The sequence below is a fragment of the Crocodylus siamensis genome, chromosome 2 (assembly GCF_052110815.1).
Source record: "Crocodylus siamensis isolate JL-2025a chromosome 2, ASM5211081v1, whole genome shotgun sequence".
Lineage (NCBI taxonomy): Eukaryota > Metazoa > Chordata > Crocodylia > Crocodylidae > Crocodylus > Crocodylus siamensis.
In genome coordinates this window covers 272856831-272881407 of record NC_143396.1, presented here as the reverse complement: position 1 = coordinate 272881407, position 24577 = coordinate 272856831, and the positions used below count along the sequence as shown (strand labels likewise).

At 45.4% G+C, this 24577-nt stretch overlaps 1 protein-coding gene and 1 long non-coding RNA gene across 3 annotated transcripts in view; both read right to left on the bottom strand.

Moving 5' to 3' along the window:
- The window catches only part of YY1 (YY1 transcription factor), a 41316-nt gene that overhangs the window by 15187 nt on the left and 1552 nt on the right, over window positions 1-24577 (bottom strand). For both annotated transcript variants that reach the window (XM_090034015.1, XM_090034016.1), the window contains exon 2: window positions 6287-6449. In XM_090034015.1, the coding sequence (XP_089890141.1) occupies window positions 6287-6449 (163 nt within the window). The remainder of the gene's footprint in view (window positions 1-6286; window positions 6450-24577) is intronic.
- Window positions 6738-24574, bottom strand: LOC149872203 (uncharacterized). Its single transcript, XR_016440367.1, has 3 exons — window positions 24415-24574; window positions 18685-18769; window positions 6738-16874 (listed from the first exon to the last, which is right to left on the bottom strand). It is a non-coding gene; the product is annotated as an uncharacterized LOC149872203 (long non-coding RNA).

The following is a 24577-nucleotide window of genomic DNA, read 5'->3' as shown; positions in this document are numbered from 1 at the left end:
AGCCAAGGCTGCAACTGAACTCCAACTAGCTTTGAGCATCAAGGACAATAAGAAGTCCTTTTTCAGGTATGTGGGGAGCTGGAAGAAAAGCAAGGGCAACATTGGACCCCTGCTAAACCAGATGGGGCAACTGACAACTGACACCCAGGAAAACGGCAAGCTATTAAATGGGTACTTCATGTCAGTTTTTCCATCAGTCCCATGGGACACCCATGCCCACCACGGGACAGGGGGGTCCGGGTGAGGGAAATCCCCTGCCCTCCATTAATGCTGACCTCGTGAAGGAACACCTTCAAGAGAGGCTGGATACCTTCAACTAAGCCAGCCCTGTACACCCCAGGGCACCCAAGGAGCTGGAGAGCATCATAGCCCAGCCCCTGGCATGGATCTTCGAGAGCTCCTGGCGCTCTGGTGTAGTGCCCAAAAACTGGAAGAAGGCCAATGTGGTGCCTCTATCTTCAAGAAAGGGAGGAAAAAGTGGATCCGGCTAACCATAGGCCCATCAGCCTGACTTCTATCCTGGGGAAGTTCTTAGAAAAGTTTATTAAAGAGGCCATCCTTAATGGAGTGGCCGACGCCAACATCCTGAGGGACAGCCAGCACGGGTTTGTTGTGGGTAGGTCTTGCTTGACCAATCTCATTTCCTTCTACCACCAGGTGACCTATCACCTGGACAAGGGAGAAGAGATTGACGTTATATATCTTCAAAAAAGCCTTCAATCTGGTACCCCATGATCACCTCTTGGCGAAACTGGCCAATGGTGGCCTTGGGTCCACCACGATCCGCTGGCTGGGAAATTGGCTCCGTGGTTGGACCCAGAGGGTAGTTATTGATGGAAGTCAATCATCATGGTGCCCTGTGACCAGTGGGGTCCCCCAAGGCTCTGTCCTTGGGCCCATATTGTTCAACATCTTCATTAATGATGTGGACACTGGAGTCAGGAGCAGACTGGCCAAGTTTGCCAATGACATCAAAACTTTGGGGCAAAGCATCCACACCTGAAAACTGGAAGACGATGCAGACTGATCTGAACAGGCTCAGCAAATGGGCAGACGAGAACTTGATGGTGTTCAACCCTGAAAAATAAAAGGTTCTCCACTCTGGGAGGAAAAACCTGCAGCATCTTTATAGGCTCGGCAGTCCTACACTGGCTAGCACTATGGAAAAAAGAGACTTGGGGGTCATCATTGACCACAAGATGAATATGAGCCTCCAATGTGATACTGCAGCTAGTAAAGCAAGCAAAACGCTGGCTTGCATCCATAGATGCTTCTCGACCAAATCCCGGGATGTCATTCTCCCCTTGTACTCGGCCTTGGTGAGGCCGCAGCTGGAGTACTGTGTCCAGTTTTGCACTCCACAATTCAAAAAGGCTGTGGAGAAGCTTGAGAGAGTCCAGAAAAGAGCCATGTGCACGATCAGAGGTCAGGAAATCAGGCCTTATGACGACAGGCTGAGAGTCACGGGGCTCTTTAGCCTGGAAAAGCGCAGGTTTGGCCACCTATAAGTTTATCAGGGTGACCACCAGTATCTGGGGGAATGTTTGTTCACCAGAGCGCCCCAAGGGATGACAAGATCTAACGGTCATAAACTACTACAAGACCATTTCAGGCTGAACATAAGGAAGAATTTCTTTATTGTCCAAGCCCCCAAGGTCTGGAACAGCCTGCCATCGGAGGTGGTTCAAGCGCCTACATTGAACACCTTCAAGAGTAAATTGAATGCTTTTCTTGCTGGGATCCTATGACCCCAGCTGACTTCCTACCCTTTGGGCAGGGGGCTGGACTCAATGATCTTCCAAGGTCCCTTCCAGCCCTAACTTCTATGAAATCTATGGAAAAAATCCTCAAGTTTCAGATTTAAACAAGGAAGCCAAAATCCACATTTTTCCATGATTAAAATGAAATGCTACTCATATATACACATACATGAGTGGCATTTCATTTAAAAATCACAGAAAAATGTGTATTTTGGGTTACTTTTTAAACCTGGAAGTTAGGGATGATAACTCTCTCTCTCTTTTTTTAAATATAAATCAGAGAAAACCAGGATCCCTGATGATCACCACACTGCAAAGACTCAGCCTGTAGGAATGTACTGGCTTATTAAAAACAAAATTTAAGTCATGGGTTATGGCTGTAGCTGCGATGAACCAAGAGATGTGGGAGGAGCAAATTATTCTTTTCCTAATAGTGATCTTGTTGTAACAAATTCTACCAGTACTTTTTAAAAAATGTTGTAGGAAGGATTAAGTGTATGGCCATTTTACAATTATTGTCATTTATTCATGATGGAATATACTGCGACTGGACAGTGCAGTTCAACCCAACACATTGCTACGGTGCAATCTTAGTTGTTGCGTTTTTATGACAGTAGATGAGCTACTTTCCAGGCATAGCTGTACTCCAACTATGTTTAACAGAGGACCTACGATTCCTGCTGCATGAGTCAGCAAGAACTGAACACACAAAATAAAACATGACAATTACATGCTATGAGACAATGTGGCTATTCACTCTACCAGCCCCACCTGCTGTTCTGTTCAACAACTAGAAGTATCCGAAGGATTAGGACATTTTATTTTGAAAGGCAATGGCACCTAAAAATTCAAACAACGGGGAGCTACATAAATCACAAAATCCTACCTGAATTTGACTGCTACTAAGCATCAAATACAACCTTCACCTACAAGTATTTTAAACAGCAGGTCACAAAAGGAAGAAGTCAGGTTGGCCAACGTCTAAGTGTTGAATTTATCAACGTTGGTTTCCAGGAATGAATGCAGATGCTCCAGTAAATATGGCCCTAAATCAAAAGCAGCTTTATGCTTAAGCAAGCTGAATATGGCTTATTTCTGAATAGTGACTCCTGGAAGTCACTACTACACTACCCCCATCAATTTAATGAATAGAGCCATTAGGCAGCACTGCACCTATACACCAGGCAAAAATAAACATAAAAGTGGCTAACGTCTAAATATTTGCTGGGTATCATCAATTTATATCGTATGCGTTTGACATTTTATACTAACAAGTAGCAAATAGATTGCTACATAAGAAGAACTACGATCTTTGTTCATGTTGTACATTGAGCAGCCACCTTTGGCCAGTTTTCTTGTTTCCTCATATAGCAAAATTATGAAAATATTACTGGACAGTAATAACCCCAAAGGGGTACAAGACAGAGGAAAGTTTGAGAACTAGCAATGTATCCAATCTGTCATATATAAACAACGTATATCAGCAGAGTCTGACCTGCTCATGTTAGTTACAGCAAACATATCAACTGTAGGTAAATCAACTTTGGGGCTTTTAAAAAAAAAAAAAAAAATAGTATCCCTATGATGATCAGATGCTGCTGAGAAGGCCATAGCATAAACAGACAGACTTCTTTAAAAAATTACTTGCAAAATATTTTTGAAGCATTCACACAAAAAGGCAGATCCTAACTGAATAGTAATTTCTAGGAGGTAGTGACGTTACATGAATTCTAGAACAACAATTTTCTACATGTTATTGTGAGTTCCTAATATTTGGCTATATGCAAGTTTTTGCATGAGAATGCATAGCAGGTACATTTGAACTGTTATTTTCCATAAAGACCTGGCAAAAGCCATGTGGAAGCTTAAAAATATGACTCCTACATCAAACTCCTGTTCAGTAAAAGAATAATTGAAGTACCCAAACCACAGAATAGCAGCGTTGAGTATTTGCAAAACAAATGGTTCACATGAAAAAAAAAATCCTCAGTGAAGTACTACCTAAATTATTTTGCTGAGGTAGCCAGCCTAACAGAACGAAACATTTTAAGACCTGCAAACGTCCAAGTGATAGGCTAATGGGCGCAACAGAAGTGTGTGGAACCACAGTTATGTCTCTAGACTGGTTTTAACAAAAATAAGATTCTTGTTAAACTTCTTGACAGTTTAAAGGTTTAAAGGTCAAAGCAAATAATTAATGTTTTGAAATTAGTTCTTTAGGATCAATACATGGATGAATCCAACACGAACAGAACTGCTTCAAAAGGCAACTGCAGAACATTCTGCACAGACGGATACATCTTGGACCAAAAAACAAAAACAAAACAAAAAACTGCAACAAAACCTCAGCTTGGCAAGCCCAAATATGGCAGCTGACTTTTTTATGCTGCCTACCTCAGGGTGATTTGCCTGAAATTTGTATCCTGAAATGTTCAAAGATTCTCAAATGAGAATGTGGAAAGCACCACATTTACCTCTCACGCTAAAAAGAATTTCTTACAACGATTTCATTGAGAGACTTTAGCTTGTGCAAGGTCCAGCGCAGGGAATTATGCTGTGAGGGGGAAAATACCGATGTCAGAATAGTACCTTTTACTAGGTCTGCAAAAAGCTACTATAAACTGCTTGGAGAAGGAATGGGATAAGCAGTTTAGATCTCACCTGTACAGAACTGCTCCAGGCTGCCAGCAGGGATTCTGCTTACACTCTCCATGCTTCACTGCCACAAAGCTCTATACCTACCAAACATCACATATACCACCCTCACATTCTGCCATATTCTACCATGGAAATGAGCACAGTATTCTTGCAGTTCCACCTTCCAGGACAATATAGCATCAGAGATGCATACAGACCAATGCTGTCAGTGCTTAACCAGCAGTGCTTTGGTAGCACAGGGTAGAGGTGATGACAAAGGCTGACTTAGCAACAGAAACTATGCTAAAGGCACATGACCAGAGACAGCAAAGACACAAAGGTCTACACACATTCCTCTCAAGAACTTGGAAGAAGAATACAGGATTCCACAGTCAACATCCTTCTGGCTCCTGGACAAAAGCTGTGAATTTCACTAATAAAATGTTCATCTCTCCCCACTCCCATACCTCAACCCCCCATAAGTAACAGGTAACTACTACCAGTTTGTTCGCTCAAGTTATAGAAGTCTGGGCTGTGGATCTGAAGAGCCTAACTGATGATGACCCTGGTTCTGCAGAGAATTTAGTTTTCCACGATGTACGGCAATAAATTACAAAACTTTATAGGAAAAATATTGAAGATTTATAATTACATGCTCAAAACTGAGGAAACCCCAGAAATAAAGCTGCACTTTGAGACTACAATCTTGTGGAAAGAAAGAAACTGTGCACTCAATTAGATACATTGACAAAATGCACACACAAAAGAAACCAATTAATACTGCATGGGCAACATTAGTTCTGGAATTTCCTAACCTTTCAAGTGCTTGACTCAGTACCTAACATCTACTTGTGTGGGCTTTTTTAAGAGGCAATAATAAAAGCAAACACAAAATGAAGGTGGTTTTCTTTTACTAGGAAATGAATCAATAGCCTGAATTTGGTATCCTATTCTAGTTGAGATAGTGAAGCAACAGAAGTGAGCTGTAGAACCAATGAAAACCACTACAGGTTGAACTGATTAAGGATGAAATAACTGAATGGAAGTTCAGACTGAATACTATCCTTTTCTTATTGTGCTGAGCAACAGAGTGATTGGTCTGGTCAAAGGAAGTGCCAACCCTTCATTTGCATTTTTAGATTTTCTCTAGCCATTTGAAGGCTGACAAGCTACAGATTGAGTTAATCAACATTATTAGTACTCTGGGGCTGAAAAGAAATGATGACCAGAAGTTCTGGCATAGATTCAAAACAGATTTAAAAGGCTTTCATATCTGAAATGTGTCACAGCAAGGCTGTCCAACATGCGGCCTGTGGCCTCCCAACTGGCTACCATTCTGCCCACTGCTCTTGCCAGCTGCAGCAGTCAGGGTCTCCAGGCTCCCTCTTCTTCCTGCAGCTTCTGGTTCCTGCCCTTACTCCTAGAGGCAAGGTGATGCAACAGGACAGAGCCAAGTTCCCTGTGCTGTTTGTGCTGCCTGCTTGGCAAAGGGAAAAGTTAGGGATCCTCACGCTGTGTGCTGCCTCTGCAACATGCCTGGCCAGGAAAGGGGTACGGGTGTTGCATGCATGGTAGGGGGAGCCAGGCTGCCTGCAAGGTGCATGTGGTGGGGGGAGGATGACCAAGCCCTAAGATCTACGGCCCTACACTCCATGCAGCCCTGTAGCACAGTACTGTCAATACTCCTTGCTTTCAAAGATCTAAACTCCTGTTACACAATTCCCTGTTTTAAATATTCTTACCTAAGATACTAAAAATCACAATGGACAGAAGTCTATTATTATGTCTACCTACCACATATTGAAACTTCTTTAGAGATTTGAGGAAGCCCAGAATGGAATGATAGTCATCTTAAAATAAGTTTCAACTAATGCTCTCTTGCAACTTACCTAGCAAACTCCGCCAGCTGTTTGGGGTCTGACAGGTCAATGCCAGGTATGCCACCAGGAGGAAGTTTCTTTCCTGTCATGTACTCTGAGTAATCTGGCGGAGAATTCTCTCCAATGATCTGTTCTTCCACCACTGTTTCATGGTCAATATCTTTTTTGTCATCTGAAACAAACAAAATAGCCCTGGATATTTAGTATACATAAGCTCAAATACCAGGCAAAATCTTAAGTAGGCAGGATTTTTTTTAAATGCCAAGTTAGCCATTGCTACATTTCTACTCTAATTTACCCTGGTGTTTACCAGCCACTTCCAATTCACCTGGCAAGAACCTAAAGGAATCAGAACAATTTTGCAAACTGCACATACACAGCACACTTTCAGGTGGGGTGACAGGAAAGCGCAGAAGACAGCAACGCAATTTTCAGATGCATGTCCAAACCTAACAAAAGTTAAAGAAAACAAAGTAAAAACGTACTAAAAGTAATGCATACATATTACAAGCTACATGCAATGTGGAAGTGTATAAATATGTTACTTGTCCAGAATGTATCCTGAAAGGCAAAATACTGTAAAAGCCCTGTTTTCTGGCATGAGTGGAGAATGGGGGTGCTGGTAATCTAAAAAATGCTGGTTACCTGAGACACAGGGTGGAAACAGCAGCATGCGAACCCCCTCCCCCCAGAAATTCCAGTTAAATAGAAATGCCAGTTAGTAAAATGCAGGATAACAAGGCTTTTACTGTACTGAGGATCCGGCAGAGCATTTTAATAACTTCTAGCCTTTGCAAGTTTTCACAATTTAGCAGCACCCTTTTCAAAACCAATATAAATACAGTATAAATATTATAATACAGACTTTATAAATGCATCATTAATTAATATACAATTAATTAAATTGTTATACTGCAATAGTATAAAATTTCTTCAGGCTGCCAGTGGGGAACGTTCCCTGGCTCTGGCCAGCCCTGTGCAGTTTGCTCCCAGTGAAGCACATGAATTCCCTAGACATGGCACTGCTGGGTACCAGGGACCAGTGGGCCATTTTCTTCCCTTAATTAACTCCAGGGCAATCCCATCTCCCCACCCCCAACACACCAGAGCCTCATGGCTGTAATGGAAGGAATCCAGGGATGCCTGGATGCTGGGTAGGACCTGAATGCTGGGTATGCCCAGCTGACAGGGACACGGTTCCAGACTGCCCACCCAGCACACAGGGAGGAGGGGGCCTTTGGGAAGCAGAGACTAGGGTAGGGAATGGGGGTGTAGAGGGGACTGAACCTGGCTATATTAGCTTGGCAGTCCCCAACTCAGACAGACAGCCATCATGCAGACCCAAGAAGAACTGATGTGGAATCAGCTGGCCATGTCCTTCAGGGTGTGGCAGGCAGGCCCAGCACAGAGCAAGTGAGAAGTCCACACCAACCTTCGTGTCAAATTGGGCAAGACGCACACACACACACCCCTGGGCTGTAGATACGCACAGACTAGGGCCACCCAGAGAAGGGCACCCCAGAGCACCGTTAAAAGGACTTTAGAGCACCCTGGAGTGCTGCTGCATCCCAGTTTACTAGCACGAATCTAGAAGACAAGTCACTAACAGAAGGGTATGTATGCTCCATTCTGGACATCTGCCAGCATCCAACCCTATACCCAAGTTACACCTAACAAAGCCAGAACTAGTCACTGATAACAGGAGCGGGAATAATGGAATAATACCAACCATGAAAGGCAATAAATAGGCACTCTCTTCAACCTCATCTTTTCTTTACATGTTGTTTGGCTGTGCCTCTCCAAGACTTGCCCCTTCTTACATATGATTGTGAAGAACCAACCTTTCCTCTTTCCATGTCTCATCTTTGTGATTGTAATCCATTATGCCTTTTTCAGCTCCATTCAACACACCACACTGACCATCTACCTGCTCAGTCATTCTGCTACATCATTCCCTCCTTCCCTGCAGAGAGATTTCCAATCCTTCCTTTTGCAGCGTTTCACACCCAATCCACTTCCTAACTTCACTATTTTATGGCACCATTGGTCACCCCCTTTTCTCTCCCAATGAATGCAATCAGCAATTTGTTCACCCTTCTCAAGAATTTTCAGGCTTTCCTTGTTGCACTCAATTGCTTAAAACACTTCAGGATGCTTTACAGATCAGTCCATATCTCTCTCCAAAGTTCTCCAAGAGTCTCTTCTACCATGCCAATACAAAAGAATGGTTAGGTAAATGCACGAGAAAGAGCATGTTGTGCTAACCTATGCACACACAGTCATGCTCTTGAGACAAGTTTTGAAAGCAAAGCTTCAAAAGAAACAGCACTATGGGTAGGGTGACCATATTGTAGTTAAAGGAATCCAGAATGGGGTAAGGGACCCCGGGGCGGGGGGGGGGCTAGAAACAGTCCCTCCCCCTGCCACTAGCATCCAGCCCAGATTGCAGTCGCTACATGCAGTCCAGGCCTCAGCAGCAGCCACAGTAACAGGGCAGGAGGCTGCTAGGGGTAGGCAACCATCCTGGCTTTCTCCATGCAGATGCCCAAGTTCTGGCCCTGGCCTCCTTTCCTGGCGCACCCCCTCCCCTCCAAGCACTGCTCAGCAGGAGCCAGGTCATGCAAAAAGGGTGGCAGCAACCGAATCCAGAACTTTTGCTTCATCAACCGGCTGGGAAGCCAGGACAGCCAATGAAAACTGGGACATATGGTCACCTTAACTATGGTCACCAGATCTGCCATTCCAAAGGCATTTGCAACAAATTACAGGTTTCAAGACCTTCCTTCATGTCCTACAAAGAAACTCTATCATATCAACGGGTTTCTCTCTCACCTTGTGCATAGAAGAGACTGGGTTCCCTCTTCCCAACCCCATTTTGTAAATAAAGGATAGGGATAATTCAGGTCTTTGATCTGAAAGCTGACAAGGGAGTACTGCTCCCTGCCAGCTCAGCAGCTCCCTTCTTTGAGTTTCTTACTCCCATCAGAGTAAGAAACAGACAAGCAGGCATGACCCTGCTGCTGCCCTGCCTGTTCCCCAAGCCTGTGGAAAGGGCAATATTACCATATTTTCTCCCTACATTAGGGGTTGGCAACTCACACTCTTCTCAGGCCTCCACAAGGAGAAGTGGTAACAGTGCCTGGGTCCTAGAGCCTGCCTATCCACATGCCTCTGACCCCAACTGGGTCACTCTGGCCCGCAACCTAAAAATGTTGCCAACTGCTACCCTAGATATTTCAAAGGGAGCCAAGTGGCGTCTTCGCTCTAGAGAGGAGCCGAGGTGTCTGTTTCCGAGTGTTCATTATTGCAGAGTTCAAGCTAATAGCATCAGAAACCCAGAGCCATCTCCCTTCTTTTCACCCACTCCAGTTTACAAAGAGCCTTCTGAAAAACAGGAGTAACAATCTGGTTAATGAAATACTGGTAAACATGGGACATCTTTACCTACTCCAGTAATTATACTCTATCTGAGCTCACAAAGCAAGTCAGAAATAACACCCTGGGTACTGTAATGCTATTCCCACTGTCCTGTTTCACTTGCGTAGTGCTACTCTCCCAAGCTGCCTCTGTAGTACAAGCAAGTCAAAAAGAAAAAAAAAAGCCACAGCTTCCTAGAATGAAATCAAATTCCATTTTGCAGCTAAAATTTAGAAAGACTAAAGAGATGAAAAGCACAACCTCAGGGCACTAGGTATAGCTCCACAAATATTCAGAAAACAAGGCAAGGCAAAGGAACTACAGGGGAAAATGTAATAGTTGGGGTACAAATGTCAAGAATATAGAAACAGTAAGAGGAATAGGGAAGGATATGTTAGGGTTATTCTTATTACTTGCTACTTTTTACTGTATTTCTTCCATAGCCACCTACTGCTCAGCAAATTAGGCAAAAGAGGACTAAAAGACCTACATTACGTAAAGTTGTTAAAAAAGGTGTGCACACAAACTGAAGAAGAAACATACCAAAGTAAGGACAGTGCTCTCTAATTTGGAATGGCCTCTTTCAATCTATACCACTGAGCTATTTCTAGAAATGTTACTGCTAGTTTGGGGGTTTAATCTGATCTACCAGATCAAATAGCAGTGCTCTTACGTGTTCAGTGATGAAAGAAGGGGAATAAACTCTCTCATTAAGCCTCATCTCTTCTTTTGGTAAGAAAACAAACAAAAAAACTACAAATCAACAAGTCCTATTGTCCACATAAAACCAAAAAGCAGCAAGAAAGGTGATTCTCTCAAATATTGCTTTCTATTCCTAACAACTTTCATTTTCTGTATTTTCATCTTGAACAGTACTGAAAAACAATTGCTCAAAGAATTGTTTGATAATTGTTCAAAGAACTCAAACTTAGCCTTTGCTTTTAAGCATCTCAGTTTTATAGCACAGGCAGCAAGATCCACCATCCTAGTTCCAAAATTGCAGGCAGATAAACCTCAAGTTTAACAGCCATGTTTTTCCTCAAATGGTTAGCAGCCTGAGGTACAATATTTGAATAACATTTATAACATGCTTAACAGGGGAGTCTCTTCTTTTTCTTTTTTTCTTTTTGGTTTTAAACCATACCCTTCCCATAAATTTTATGCACTTCTAAGTTGTTACAGCTTGTCCCAAATCCTTTGGCTGGAATGAATTATGTCTACATCTGGGTTGAACAATTCTGCAAACTCCCCAAACTTATTTGAGCTGTTTTATGTAACTTTCACATTCTCCTCTAAATCAGATGCACTACCAGGGGTCTACAATTCTGCAGAGCCATTTCATCTGGCCCACAGACACAGGGCTTCTGTGTATTTCAAGAGGGAGGAGCTCTGCCTGGGCAGCAGGGGCTGTGGCTCCAGCAGCTGTGCAGGCTGGGTTGGAAGTGGCATGCACTTGGAGCCAAGTTCAGTTCAAGTGGCCGCACCACACCTTGCTGACCCCAGCACTAGGTTTAGCAGGAAACGCACCATGCCACCTCAAGTTCTTTTCTGCTAGTCTCGAGACCTACACATACCTACACACTTTCTTGCTGCTTCAAGGTCAGTTACCTCACTGACATACCTCTCCCTCTAAGAAGTTTATCAAGTGAGATTTTACTTCTACAGATATGATGAAAACTGCATCCTACATGAAGTCTTACAAATAAAATATGAACAACTATAAGTGTGCCAACCACAAATCATGAAAACTGTTTTGTAACACACAAGTAACAATTATGGCTCCCCTTTACCAATGTGATCAACATACATGAAAATTGGCGTAAGGATTTTTTTTTCAGATGCAGAAATACTTATTACAGTTTTTACATTCAATTTAGGCACATCATATATACAGAGGGGAAAAAACTTTCTAGTATAGCCTACAACAGGGATAGGCAATTATTTCGGGCAGAGGGCTGCTTATTAAGTTTTGGCAAGCCATAGAGGGCCACATGACAGGCAGCCGGGGGCAGATAAATATTAATTTTCTAAATTTTTTAGGGACCCCACAGGCCAGACAGAATGGCCTAGTGGGCCACATGCAGCCCACCCCGGCCTATAATGAATTGAAATAACTGTCTGGCATGCAGTTTTGAGACACGGACTGCACAGCCTGCAGTTCAGTCTCTTACCAGAACTGAAGCGTTATATCAATAGCATCAGAAGATCAGTAGGTAGATTTTTAGGAGAAACTTTCAGAAAAGCTGTGTATTTTCCAAAAGACTAGTACTACTCTTCTGGGAGGTGTGCACTGTAGAGATAACTAAGTTCTTACTCAAACAAGCTCCATAACCTGCCACCCTAATGGTGCTTTCAACATAGACTACCTGGCTTGCCTGGGGCTATAAAGGTAAAGCCCAAGCAAGCTTTCATTAAGTCTGATAACTCAACTGCTTTGAAGTATGGACACAGCTTAAATATTTGAATATAGATAACCCACAGTCCACTGTGACTAGAAAGACAGGTTAGTTCTTCCACATATACTGCAAAACAATGCCAGAACTCCATTCAAAATATTTTAGCCCACACCTCCATTCAAAATATTTTAGGGGTCAACAAATGAAAATAAAAAAATTGAAAACCACTGCCTTAAACCAGTGATTCTCAAATTTGTTTATACCAGGACCCATGTGTAAACTTTGATGCCCAGTCCTAACCTAGTAACCCTCACTCCTGACTCACAGCCCCTTAGTGTGCCACAGTCCCTTAGTCTGTGGGGCAGGAGGTGAGTGTGTGGAGCCAGGGGGGAGAAACTAGCAGCCTGGAACTGAGTTTGCAAGAGAAGAAACACGGTTTCCCACATTTTTCATTTTATAAGTCTGTTGAACCATTTTTAAAGTTTGCTCATGACCCTTTCATATATTCTTGTGACCCACTTTTGGGTTGCAGCCCATTGGTTGAGAAACACTGCTTTAAACTATACAGCCAGCATGGAGCCTCTTTAACAAGGGTGGAGCACAGAGCTGCAGAGTGGGGAAGCATACTTCTCTGCAGCTCTGTGGTCCCACCATACTAAACTCCAGCAGCTTCATACTCCAGCTTCCAGTGTCCCCATTGCAGTGCCTTCTTTTACCCCCTGCACCCCTAGGACAGGAATGGGGGAGGTAAGGAGGTAACCCATAGCCCCAATCAAGCCACCTGACCAAAGGAAACCCAGCAGTGTGGGGAAATTTCAGTGAGCCTTGAATAACTGCAATGAATTGAACTTTTCCACAGCTTTCAACCAACTTGGTAAAAGGTGCAGCCAGGGAAGGTTGGGGGCTCCCCCGTTCCATCTTCTTGCCATTGCAACCATCCTCCCAGTATTTGCAGGGCCTCACCTGCCCCCAAGGCTGTACTACCCCCGGCAGTAAGCTCAGGAGAGCGGATAGATAGTCCAGAGAAAAGGGCAGGGTGAGAGGAGGGCCAAGAGCAATGTATCCTGGAGGGCCCAAATTGCTTGCTTTCTTTCCATGGGAGCAGAATGCTGTTATTGCAACACCACCTACATAGCACAACCCAGAGATAACCCTCACCCTAAGTGGCACAAATTTTTGTGCCTTAATACACAGACACTCATGTTTTAAGTGTCGTTAGTATGGTCTAAGTCAGGAGTGTCAGAGATCAGTATTATCAGTGGAGTAACTCTGGGGTTATACAATGCAGCCCTGGAGAGGCTGGAGCAGGATGAAGCTGCACACAGTGCCCAATCTGGCTGCTTCAGGACATGCACTGGAACACAGGGTTGAGCTATGGTTTGGTCTGGTGGCTCAGCACTGCTTACCTGGCCATACCCCTGATCCAAGTATACCATGTAACAACACCTTTACAATGTCTGCTTACACACAGATACAGCTAATATGGATGCCTATCACCTAAACCAGGGGGTCAGCAACATTTTTGACCACAGTGCCAAAAAACCCTGCAACCTGGACTTCAAAGATGGTGGCATGCCAGGGGTGCAGGGCAAGGGAGCTACAAAGGACCTAATCTTGTTACAGCAGCACACCCAGCCCCTTCTTCCACCCCTACCATGGTACCTCCTCAGGTGCATGCACAAGCTGCTGCCAGCAATGAGCAAGGTCAGGGCTCCAGACCCTGGTGCAACAGCTTGCAGCTTCAGGGGTTGCCTGCTGCAAGGAACCTGGGCTCTAGCTGGATCACCACCTCCATATGGGGGGGAAAAAAGAGCTGTTCCAGGGGCAGGCTGTTGTCCCCCACCCAGAACTCCTCCAGGGAGCAACTTCAGCAGCCTTCCAGCAAGCCCCCTTCCCCAAATCACAAAGCATCAGCTGAGCAAAGGCACAGAGTACACACACATACAAAATGGCATGGGGAGAAAGGGAAACATTTGCAGCCACACCCCCCCCACACACAGAATGAAGATAGGGAGCCAGCATTCAAAGAAATGCACCCCCCCCCCCCGCCCCAAACAAATAGGAGCAGCGTGATGGGAGTGGAGGGAAAGACAAGAGATAGCTGCTGCTGACCACCAGACATGGGCACAGCAAGACAGAGTACAGGGCACATCCCAAGGGAAGCCCAAGCAGTGGGCACATAACCCCCACTGCAAAAGAAACAGCAAGGGATCAGGGATGGGCTGAGCAAATCCCAGTCTGCTCACAGCAGACAGCCACAAGCCTGTATGAGGGCACACAAACTCAGCGCAGCTTAACACCGGCAGCAGCTGAATGTGCACCTTAGGGAGCATGGTGGGGAAGGGGCTGAGGCTGTGCTGCTCCCAGCCCCTTCCTCACCATAAACCGAGATGTGCATGCAGATATCACCAACCATGGAGCCAGGCCAGAGCTCCAAGTGCACCTGTTTGCAGCCTGCCCATCACCTGCTGCAAGTAGCCTGGACTCCATGGCAGCAGCAGCTGCACACATGCCTTGGTGTGCACAGCAGAGAAGGGGCTGGGGGCAATGGAACTCCAGCCCCTTCCCTGTCATGTGCACGCAAAGTGCATGCAGACAGCACTACCATGGAGCTGGGTGGGGGCTCCAGACTGGCTGCAACCTCCCAGCTGCCTGCCACATCTGGCCTGGGCTCTAGACAGCAACTGCCTGCTGCAGAGCCCAGGCTACTCACAGCAGGGCTTGCAGTCTCCCTGCCACCTGCTGTGAGCAACCCAGTCTCTGTGGCCAGGGACAGTTGCCCAGAGTCTAGGCCAAATGTGGCATGCCAAGCAAAATGGCATCACATGCCATGCTCTGGCACACATCCTGGGGGTTGCCAACCCCTGACCTAAATTAACCCTGCAATGAAGACATACCCTAGAGTTGGGGCTGATTGAGAGTTGGGCCTGATTGAGAGAGACCCAACATTTTCTTTCACATCTGTATGAGAAGTGCAGCAGATCCACTTCCTGAACAATTCAGGACTGAATAGCAGTTTAGCGCTGTGACCACATAAAAGGTACGCCCCAGTTTCTGGCTTGAGACAGGGCCGCCACATTTCCCACAGTTTACATGCTATATAGCAGCAGGGCTGCCCCACAATTTTTGGGGCCCCCCGCAAGATATAGTTTTGGGGGCCACCCCGATCCATCAAAAAAAAAAATCAAAATTACAATTAATTGCAATATAAACTCACTGAAAAATAATAGTTGGGGCAGGGGGGCTGCATGCACATGGGCTGTATTGTGCGGGGTGCAGAGTGGAGGCAGCACATGCTGGGGATGCCTGGGTTTCCTCCTTGGGGCCAGAACAGAGCCAGGGACTCCTCCCCTGCTCAGCTGGGAAGAGGATCCCTGCCTGCACTGAGCCCTTTAAACAGGATGCAGGGGGTGGGGGGCAAGCAGGGCATGGCCGCTTAGCTGCGGGGCCCCCTGTGGCTGCCGGTTCTGCAGGATAGGTGAGCCAGCCCTGTATAGGAGTTGACTTTGCAGAGGAATACCAGGTTAGCTCCATCCACTTTAGCCCCATGAAAAAAATGCAGGGCGCTAGAGAGGGCTTCCAATTCCTATATTCATCTGCTTTATGTGGCTGCTATCTAAAGAGTAACTTGAGTAAAGGAAGAGACACCTCCTTTAAGAGATCAAAAGGACACTGCAAGACGATACTTGGCATGTTGGGCATCCCAAAATGGAGCCAGATGTCTCTGCTGATGACCGTACAGGTTTCCTTTGCTTATGCAGGCTCTGTATATGTGAATTTGCTCTTATGCAATGACCCTTTTTATACCCAAAATTAGTTATATGTGAGGTAAATTCACTCTTACACAATCAGTATAGGCACACTTCTCCCCTCCCCCCTCCCAAAGCAGGTAAGTCTGTGGGGGGATGGGAAAGGGCCATGGGGCCAGGGCCCCACTTACCCCAGCCCCTGAGCTACGCTATGCTGTGGTGCAGGCAGCTGGCATTTGCCGCCGCTGGGGCCACTGCAGCACAGGCTGTGGTGACTGAGGACAAGTAGAGCCATGGGGAGTGGCGCAACTTGTCCCCACTCACCCCAGCCTTGCTGCAGCACCCCTAGGAATGGCCAACGCCAGCTATGTGCACTTGCTAGGCTGCACTGTGTCCCAAGCCCCTCAGGGCCCCACCTGTCCCCACTTACCCCAGCGCTTGGTGCAGGGGCCCCAGGAGCAGCCAACACCACCTGCCTGCACCACAGCAAGGCACAATCCAGCAGCTGGGGCGAGTGCAGACAAGCCAAGTTGTGCCCCATGCCCCTTGGGGCTCCAGTTGTTCCCACTCACCCCAGCTGTGGACAGAACTGTTAGTGGGTGCAGCTCTTGTTGCTACAGGCACACTGGGAGGGGTGCAGGCTGGGGGACTGCGCTGGGCTCTTCCCGGGGGGCATGAACCCCCAGATCTGCACACAGGATGACAACAGGCTGCCACCTGCCCCAAGCACCTGCCCCTTCCCTAGCCCCAGCCTCAGACTCACTGCCCTCCTATCTCACCGCCATGGGAACGTATCCCTATTTGTTACTTTATAAACTGGGTTCCCTTTACGCAAAAAAGTTGATTTATGTGCAGTTTTCCAGGAACGCATGCATGGCATAAAGCGAGGGAAACCTGTATTAGAAAAGATGCTTAAATAAAAGTCTCAACGTTCCTTCTATAGGTTTCCCACCTCTTGGACAATGGCAACACATCCTAGCTGGATACCTTTAAATTCCTAAGAGCATCTTCAAGGGATGGCAGTACCAGAACAATCTGTCCAACAGAATGAAAGTAGAGTTAAGTTGTACACATTTTATATAGCTATCCGGTTGATCTAGAAACTGAAAAGGCAGTTTGTCCTGTTCAAGTCTCTTCTCAAGTAGGAAGCAGCCAGTGTGGGAGGGGCAGTGAAGCTGTCACATTTATTAGGGCTTATAATTAGTTCTGCATTCTCTTTGGAAAAACAGGACAAAGGTTTGTACCAAATGCTCTCAAACCGTGAGAAGAACCCTTGAGTTGTGCAACAGTTAAGACCTCCATTAAGTCCTTTTATTCCTGTTACATTTTACTACCATGGTCTGCTTTTCCTTTGTCTCAAAGCTTCTTGGGCCTCTGCAACCCTGATGTTGTCAAGGACATCCACCCAACCCTTCATGGAAATCTGAAAAAAGATAAATCTGCAGGGAGCTTCAGAGGGCTGATTTCTTGGCTTCTCAACATCAACTGCCTGCTGCACTGTTTTTTTTAGAAATATCTACCAATGCACCTGTGGTTCTTCCATTCTTAAATGCAAGTTGGACTCTTGCTCAATATCCCTAAATGCTTGTACTGTCTGGCTCAAATATTACAAAGCAGAGAATACACTGTAATCTAATTAAATTGTAAGAAATCAGGAGAGCAAGGAAAAACAGCAGACAGTTCCCACAAAGACAGGCAGAAACAAACAAACAAACCCCAGAATGCCTGCATAGCAGAAAGACAAAAGTCTACAGCAGAAACAGAGAATTTTGGCATCCCCTAAATGTTACAGCAACCGCAGCTCCCAACTGAAACACAGGGAAAATTGCACCCAAGAACAATTTGTTCAGGCTTTCTGCAAGTTCAGGAAGAGACCATTTCAGCACAGTTTATGATGTGTTTGTCTCTACGATTTCTTTATAACTGCAAAATCAGAAACATTTTTGTTTGAAAACAGCTCATTCTTCAATACTATATTGTAACAGATAAATCTAACAGATATGCCACATAGGATCAAGTGCTTGCTAATTAATATGAATTCCAGTTCTACTGCAGAACCGCAACCGCCTTTTACTTCCTGGCTTTCTGTAGTACCCCGGACAAAAGGAAAAGTGGATGGTGAGTCTACATCTGTTCCTATATACCAAGACTAGGACAGTGCATCTGTGCCTACTCTCTTCTAGAAAAAAATTCTTGGTTGTGCTCAGAAGCAAAAGCAGCGTGTCAAATTCCCAGTTACGCAGCAGACTTCTGCGGATGGAAATTCCATTCTACCTCATCTATTTTCTTTACCCAATTTGCTCATTACTGTTACTCTTGACGTACAGTGCAGATGGAGAACAGGTTCTCTCTCCTCTGCTCATGTCAACCAGCCTCGTATATCATATTGCTGGAAGAATCTTGAACTGACAAAGTGCTGCATAGATCAATACTGTCACTATTTGATTCCAGCTTTTGTGAGGCTACTCAGAGGCACTTTGACCTTCCAAATCATCAATATAGCTATGACAATTCAAGAAAAATCAAGTTTAGGAGGACTCTTTAGTTTAGAAATGAGCCAAATAAAAAGACAACTCAGTTGAGCTACTGATGGGTGTAATTTACACTCAGAACTAAACACAATTACACTTAAACAGATTAAAATATATAATTACCCTCTGAAATCTGCCACAAATCTGAAGGCAGATTCAATACTCTTGGATCATAGAACAGTCAATTCTTTGTCTTCATCAGCAAAAGCAAGGCTGTCCTCCACACTTAAAGGAATAGCCCAATAATTACTTGCTCCCATGGGGGGGGGAATAAAAACCTTCTGTAAGTACCTTAATTCATAGTTACCACTTACTGAGATTTTGGTCCCTTCTTCTTCAGCACAAGTCAAATGCCAGTGCATTAGATGTCAGGGATAAGATACGTCAGTTCCTGTGTTCCTAATGACAAAGAGCAGCAGATGTTGGAGGGGAGAAAACTTCTACAATGTGTTAGTGTGAAGTGGAGTACATCTTTAAATTGGCCTTTAAAATCCCCAAGTCTCAGTGTAAATCCTTGAAGTGCAAGTTCCATTTCATGGGTTTCCTGTATTATGATTACCAAAGATGTACATTTTTGAACCCACACTGTGGTTTTAGTATCATATTTGGCCACTCTATGCTTTCCTTATTTAGGAGGGCTTCACAAAAAATGTGATATTTAGTTTTAATACATGCAATTTCTATGCAGACCAGACCCTTGTTGTTTAAGGCACTAAGACTTTGTGAAGCCACAATTTCAATGCTGCCTGCCCAAATCTGGAGACCAGTTCCAAGCCTCCCTTCCTATTCACAGTTTCATCAAGCTCCAGCAAAATGCAAATTGTAATTTTTCCCCCCCCGCATCTACCAATCAGAATCTAGCCCAAGGACCAACCCACTGAGGACAAAGACTGAAAACAAAGCAGAGGAAGGCACTGACAGAGGACACCTTTGCAAACACTGTAAAACCAAGGGATTAGCATTTTATTGCCTAAACCTGCTTGCAATGCAACCAGGAAGCTTTTAGGAAGAAGCAAAAATATTATTTCTTCTTCTTACCACATCACATCTATCAGGCAATTTTACCTAGGAACCTACCCAAAACTGAGGTGGCAGATAGGCAGTTTCATGGGGCGATCATGGTGCCAGTTGCCATTTTCATCAACTTACTGTGGCAGGCTCCTCTCATTTCCGCCCCCACAGACACCCCCCCCCACATTGGCAACAGGGCACCAAGCCCCACCCCCTTCCCAATGAATGGCAGAGAGGGACAGGACCATATGAAAGGCAGACCCCTCAGCCAAGTCAACAGTGGAGGAAGCAGCTACCGCCTTGGCTGCTCCCCTTCATGACTGGAGCTTCCTCCTGCCCTATGGGTGGTTACTGGGAGCCACCATTTTATTTTCACTAAATCCACCTTGCTCCCCGGTGATTCTACGCAAAATTGCAGAAACCACCATTTTTCACAGCATTCACAGAAATCATAATTTGAGTAGGTCTCTACTTATATTGGCTCTGGCTAGTAGAAGACTGAGCCCACACATCATCCATCAACTGCAATCCTGGTATTTTCTCTTTCCCCAAAATCCAGGAGAATAAGATTCACCATGGCCTCCGATTTCTTTGCCTCCGTCTTCCTAAGTAGGGACCAGAACAGCCACCTCCCCGCCGGCCCCCCCTCGGGCCCCGGGGGAGGCACACCTGGGCCACGGGTTAGCAAGGATTTAGTTAGGGAGCTTCTGGAGGGGTTGGACGTATTCAAGTCAGCCCGTCCGGATGATCTCCACCCTAGAGTTCTAAAGGAACTGGCCCAGGTCATTGCAAGTCCCCTGGCACAACTTTATGAGCACTCGTGGTGCTCTGGTGAGGTACCGGAGGACTGGAAGAGGGCCAACGTGGTCCCCATCTTCAAAAAAGGGAGGAAGGAGGACCCGGGAAACTATAGGCCGGTTAGTCTCACCTCGATCCTAGGCAAGCTGTTCGAGAAAATTATGCTGGCACACATCCAGGAGGGGCCAGCAGGGGACTGCATGCTTAGGGGCAACCAACATGGGTTTATCAGTGGCAAGTCCTGTCAGACCAACCTGGTGGCCTTTTACGATCAGATCACCAGATCATTAGATGCAGGGGTAGCAGTGGATATAGTCTTCCTGGACTTCCGGAAGGCTTTTGACACTGTCTCTCACCCCGTTCTCATTAAGAAACTGGGGGGCTGTGGTGTAGACACCCACACAGTCAAACGGGTCGCCAACTGGCTGGAGGGCCGCACCCAGAGGGTGGTAGTGGATGGGGCCTTCTCAACCTAGAAGGACGTGGGCAGTGGGGTTCCGCAGGGCTCAGTCCTCGGGCCCGCACTGTTCAACATCTTCATCAGTGATTTGGGTGAGGGGGTAAAAAGCACCCTGTTCAAATTTGCTGATAACACTAAGATGTGGGGGGATGTGGGCACACTGGAAGGAAGCAACAGGCTACAATCAGACCTAGACAGGTTACAAGGGTGGGCGGACGAGAATAGGATGGGTTTCAACACAGACACGTGCAAGGTGATGCACCTTGGGAGGAACAACCGGCACCATACCTACAGGTTAGGGAACTCCCCTCTTGTCAGCACAGAGGCGAAAAAGGATCTGGGGGTCATCACTGGCTCCAAGATGAACATGGGCCGGCAGTGTGGCGAGGCAGTTAGGAAGGCCAACCGCACCCTGTCATGCATCCACAGATGCATCTCAAGCAGGTCCAAAGAGGTGATCCTCCCTCTCTATGCGGCACTGGTCAGGCCGCAGCTGGAATATTGCGTCCAGTTCTGGGCGCCACATTTCAGGAGGGATGTCGACAGCATGGAGAGGGTCCAGAGGAGGGCCACTCGTATGATCAGGGGACAACAGGGCAGGCCCTATGAGGAGAGGCTATGGGACCTGAACCTGTTCAGCCTCCAAAAGAGAAGGTTGAGGGGGGATCTTGTGGCCTGTTATAAACTAGTCAGGGGGGAACAGCAGGCATTGGGGGAGTCACTGTTCCCCCAAGCGCCGCCAGGAGTGACCAGGAATAATGGTCACAAGCTGGCAGAGGGTAGGTTTAGGTTGGCTATCAGGAGGCACTACTACATGGTCAGGGCGGCTAGTGTCTGGAACCAGCTTCCAAGAGAAGTGGTGCAGGCTCCTACCCTGGGGGTGTTTAAGAGGAGGTTAGATGCACATCTTGCTGGGGTTGTTTGACCCCAGTACTCTTTCCTGCCATGGCAGGGGGTCGGACTAGATGATCTGCTCAGGTCCCTTCTGACCCTAGAAACTATGAAACTAACTATGGCCTTGCTCACTGACAGCAAGTCCTCTTGTGCTACTTCAGTAGCACCCTTTGGCTAATAGCTTTACTATTCAGCTCTAAGAGGTGTGATTTATTTCAATTAATTTCATCAAGGCACCAAGTCAAAGTTAAGGCTGGGCCAATGTACGTTTCAAATTTAAAGTAAAAACAGTAAGAATTCACATTCCACATGTTTCCATGCATATGAAAAAGGAATCTCAGAGCTCTCCAAATTAAAATAAATAAATAAAACACTGAAGCCAATTTGAAAGACTGGCATAAGGTTTTCCTGCCTATTTCAATTAAGCAACTTTGTCACAAGTTCTGATATCAGAGAAGCACACCAAGCAAACTTAATCTTACTCACCTTTGGCTCCCTAACCCCCACTTCCCTACTTTACCTTTTGTCTTTCTAATTTCTACCCATTTACATGCTCACTGACATCCTGTCACACTTTTAGCTTCTCTCATTCCTTGGAGTCTTAGAACAGCAGAGACTTCCTATGCCTGCCTGATGAAGGGTGACTGTGCCCAAAAGCTTGTTAAGAACTTCCCCCCCACAACTACTCAGTTCATTTAATAAAAGTATCACACATCTCCCCAAAGAACCTTGCCAAGCAAGCTTAAGTGAACTCACATCCAGCCTAAATGGTTGCCAACAGTGGTAAAACTGACTTAGTGACCATATAACTAGAGCAGGTTGGAGTCTCTCGCTACTTTTGTAAGCACACTGCTACCAGACAGCTACTATATGGCTATTTTACAAGAGATATATAACGTGCACTTGCACACAAGTTCTGAGTATTACTTTGGAACTGGACGATTACTTCAATAACAGTGGAAAACAGTAAGCAGAATTAATTTCTGGTGCTCATCAGTGTTTGAAGGCAAAGTATTTTTGCTCCCCATTCAAATACCCAAGAGCAGCCATACAGCATTCATTGTTTTAGCCTGACACAGCTCCCTTGTTTGTTCGCCTATCTTTAATGAACTTGCTATTATATGCCCATCAGACAACTAGTCTTGCTAGACAAGTAGAGATCTGTTTATTTACATCCATGGGGACAGGTTTTTCCTTAAATTGACTCAATTGTCTGAAAGATTTAAAACAATCATTTAAACCAGATTTGAATCATGCAGCATCTAACTTCCTATTTTGTGCAATGACAATACAGTAACAGTAAGTTTCTACCCTACCCCATTCAGGGGAGTTGGAGTTTTTGGTCTTGCTCTTCTGGAATTGCTCTGGTATCGATTCCATTTATACATTTTGTACTTCTGAAAACAGACTTGACAATTAAGTCTCAGGACTTCCCCATGCGACCACAAGCCACTCCACCTGCTTTTACATTTGATCTGCCTTAGAAGAGGTATACGACCCTATCTAATAAATTCTGAGAACCTCACAACAGCTTGCTTTAATTGAACAGGTAATATTAATCCAGGCAGCACAAACCAAAGGGTAAAAAGACCTTTTTTCCAAAATAAAAGAATCTTTTCTGCTAGAAAAGAAGTCAAAATAGGTACTTCATAACTATTTCTCATCCAGTTAGTAGTTCCAGTACAATTTAATCCCTGAAAGAAGAAAGACAGGATCAGACTCATGTTCACTATAAAATTAGCAAATTCACTGAAATCAATGGAGTTGCCATAATGTAAGAGGGTTAAGTGGGAGGTGAATTGGGCCCACTAATTACATGCATAACATCTCAATTTTAAACCAAGTAACAATTTATATGTAAAAGCTGCTCTAAACATGCACTCTAGTAAGCACTTTGACATTCCGAGCTCTAACACATGCTTGCACTCGCTAACAGATCCTGGCAAGCTCCCACAATCTGTTTGCTCAGTGGTCCCCTGGGTCAGACATGGCTGATTTTCAGTTACTTCAACAGCAGATACCACTGGCCATCATTTAGTGAACTTCAGTTCCTTTCTGGTTTTCCTTTCAGGCAAATGCCAAGAACGACCCTTTGTCTAGAGTTAAATGGCATTTGTTGGTACACAAAGTGAAGCACTCAGATATTTTGATAGTTACCTATATGCTAAAAGTTGTCCTGCTCAGAGGCAGGTCATTTTAAGGAGATTTACCTGTCAATTAAGCATCAGGCTTCTAGCAAAAATTCTAGATACTAACTCTCAGCGAGACACCCTGACCACAGAAGTAATACCCCACAGAACATTATTTGCATTTTGTGCAGCAGACCAGACCCATACCACTCCCCCTTTGCAACAGTATTTCAGCTTTCATAGGTAACAGAATTCAAAGCACTTTCCCTATCTGTGACAAAGAACAGACTTAAGTGGCCATACAAAAATACTTGAGAACAGTCCAGAAGTTAAATAAATCGTTATCTTCCACCTGCTTAAGGACTGAAGCAATCTTTAGGTTGGAATTCAAAGAGTATCAGCCAGTTACACAAGACAAAGATGAAATCCCAGCCTGTTCCTTGGGACCCATAAACCAAACCAAACCAGAACTGTCAGCATATTTTTATGCAGGGTATTCAATCTGCAAAACTTTAATCTACACCCCTTCTAAAGGGGGGGAATACAATCCACATCACTTAATCAGAGTGGCTATTTATTAGTACAGAAACACTCAGCGCAACTATATAAACTTCCACAGTGGAAATAATTTCTGCAGGGACAGCCTAGTGTCAGGTCCACTCATTCTCCAAAGCTCTTTGAAAGTGAGGGGAGGGATGAAGTATCCCTCCCCAGCCAGAGAACAGCACCCCCTCCCCTCCAGAAGGGGAGACCTGATGTGGCTTGAGGTTGCTCCGCAGAAACCACCAGCAGACCAGGCCCGCGGGCTGCCGCCTGCTCGTCCCACAGCCGAATAAGAGCCTAGACGTTGCCCCGCACAAGCCCGGGCACTAAAAGGGAGGGAGGGACGGGGCTCCACTAAGCACAATCGGGATC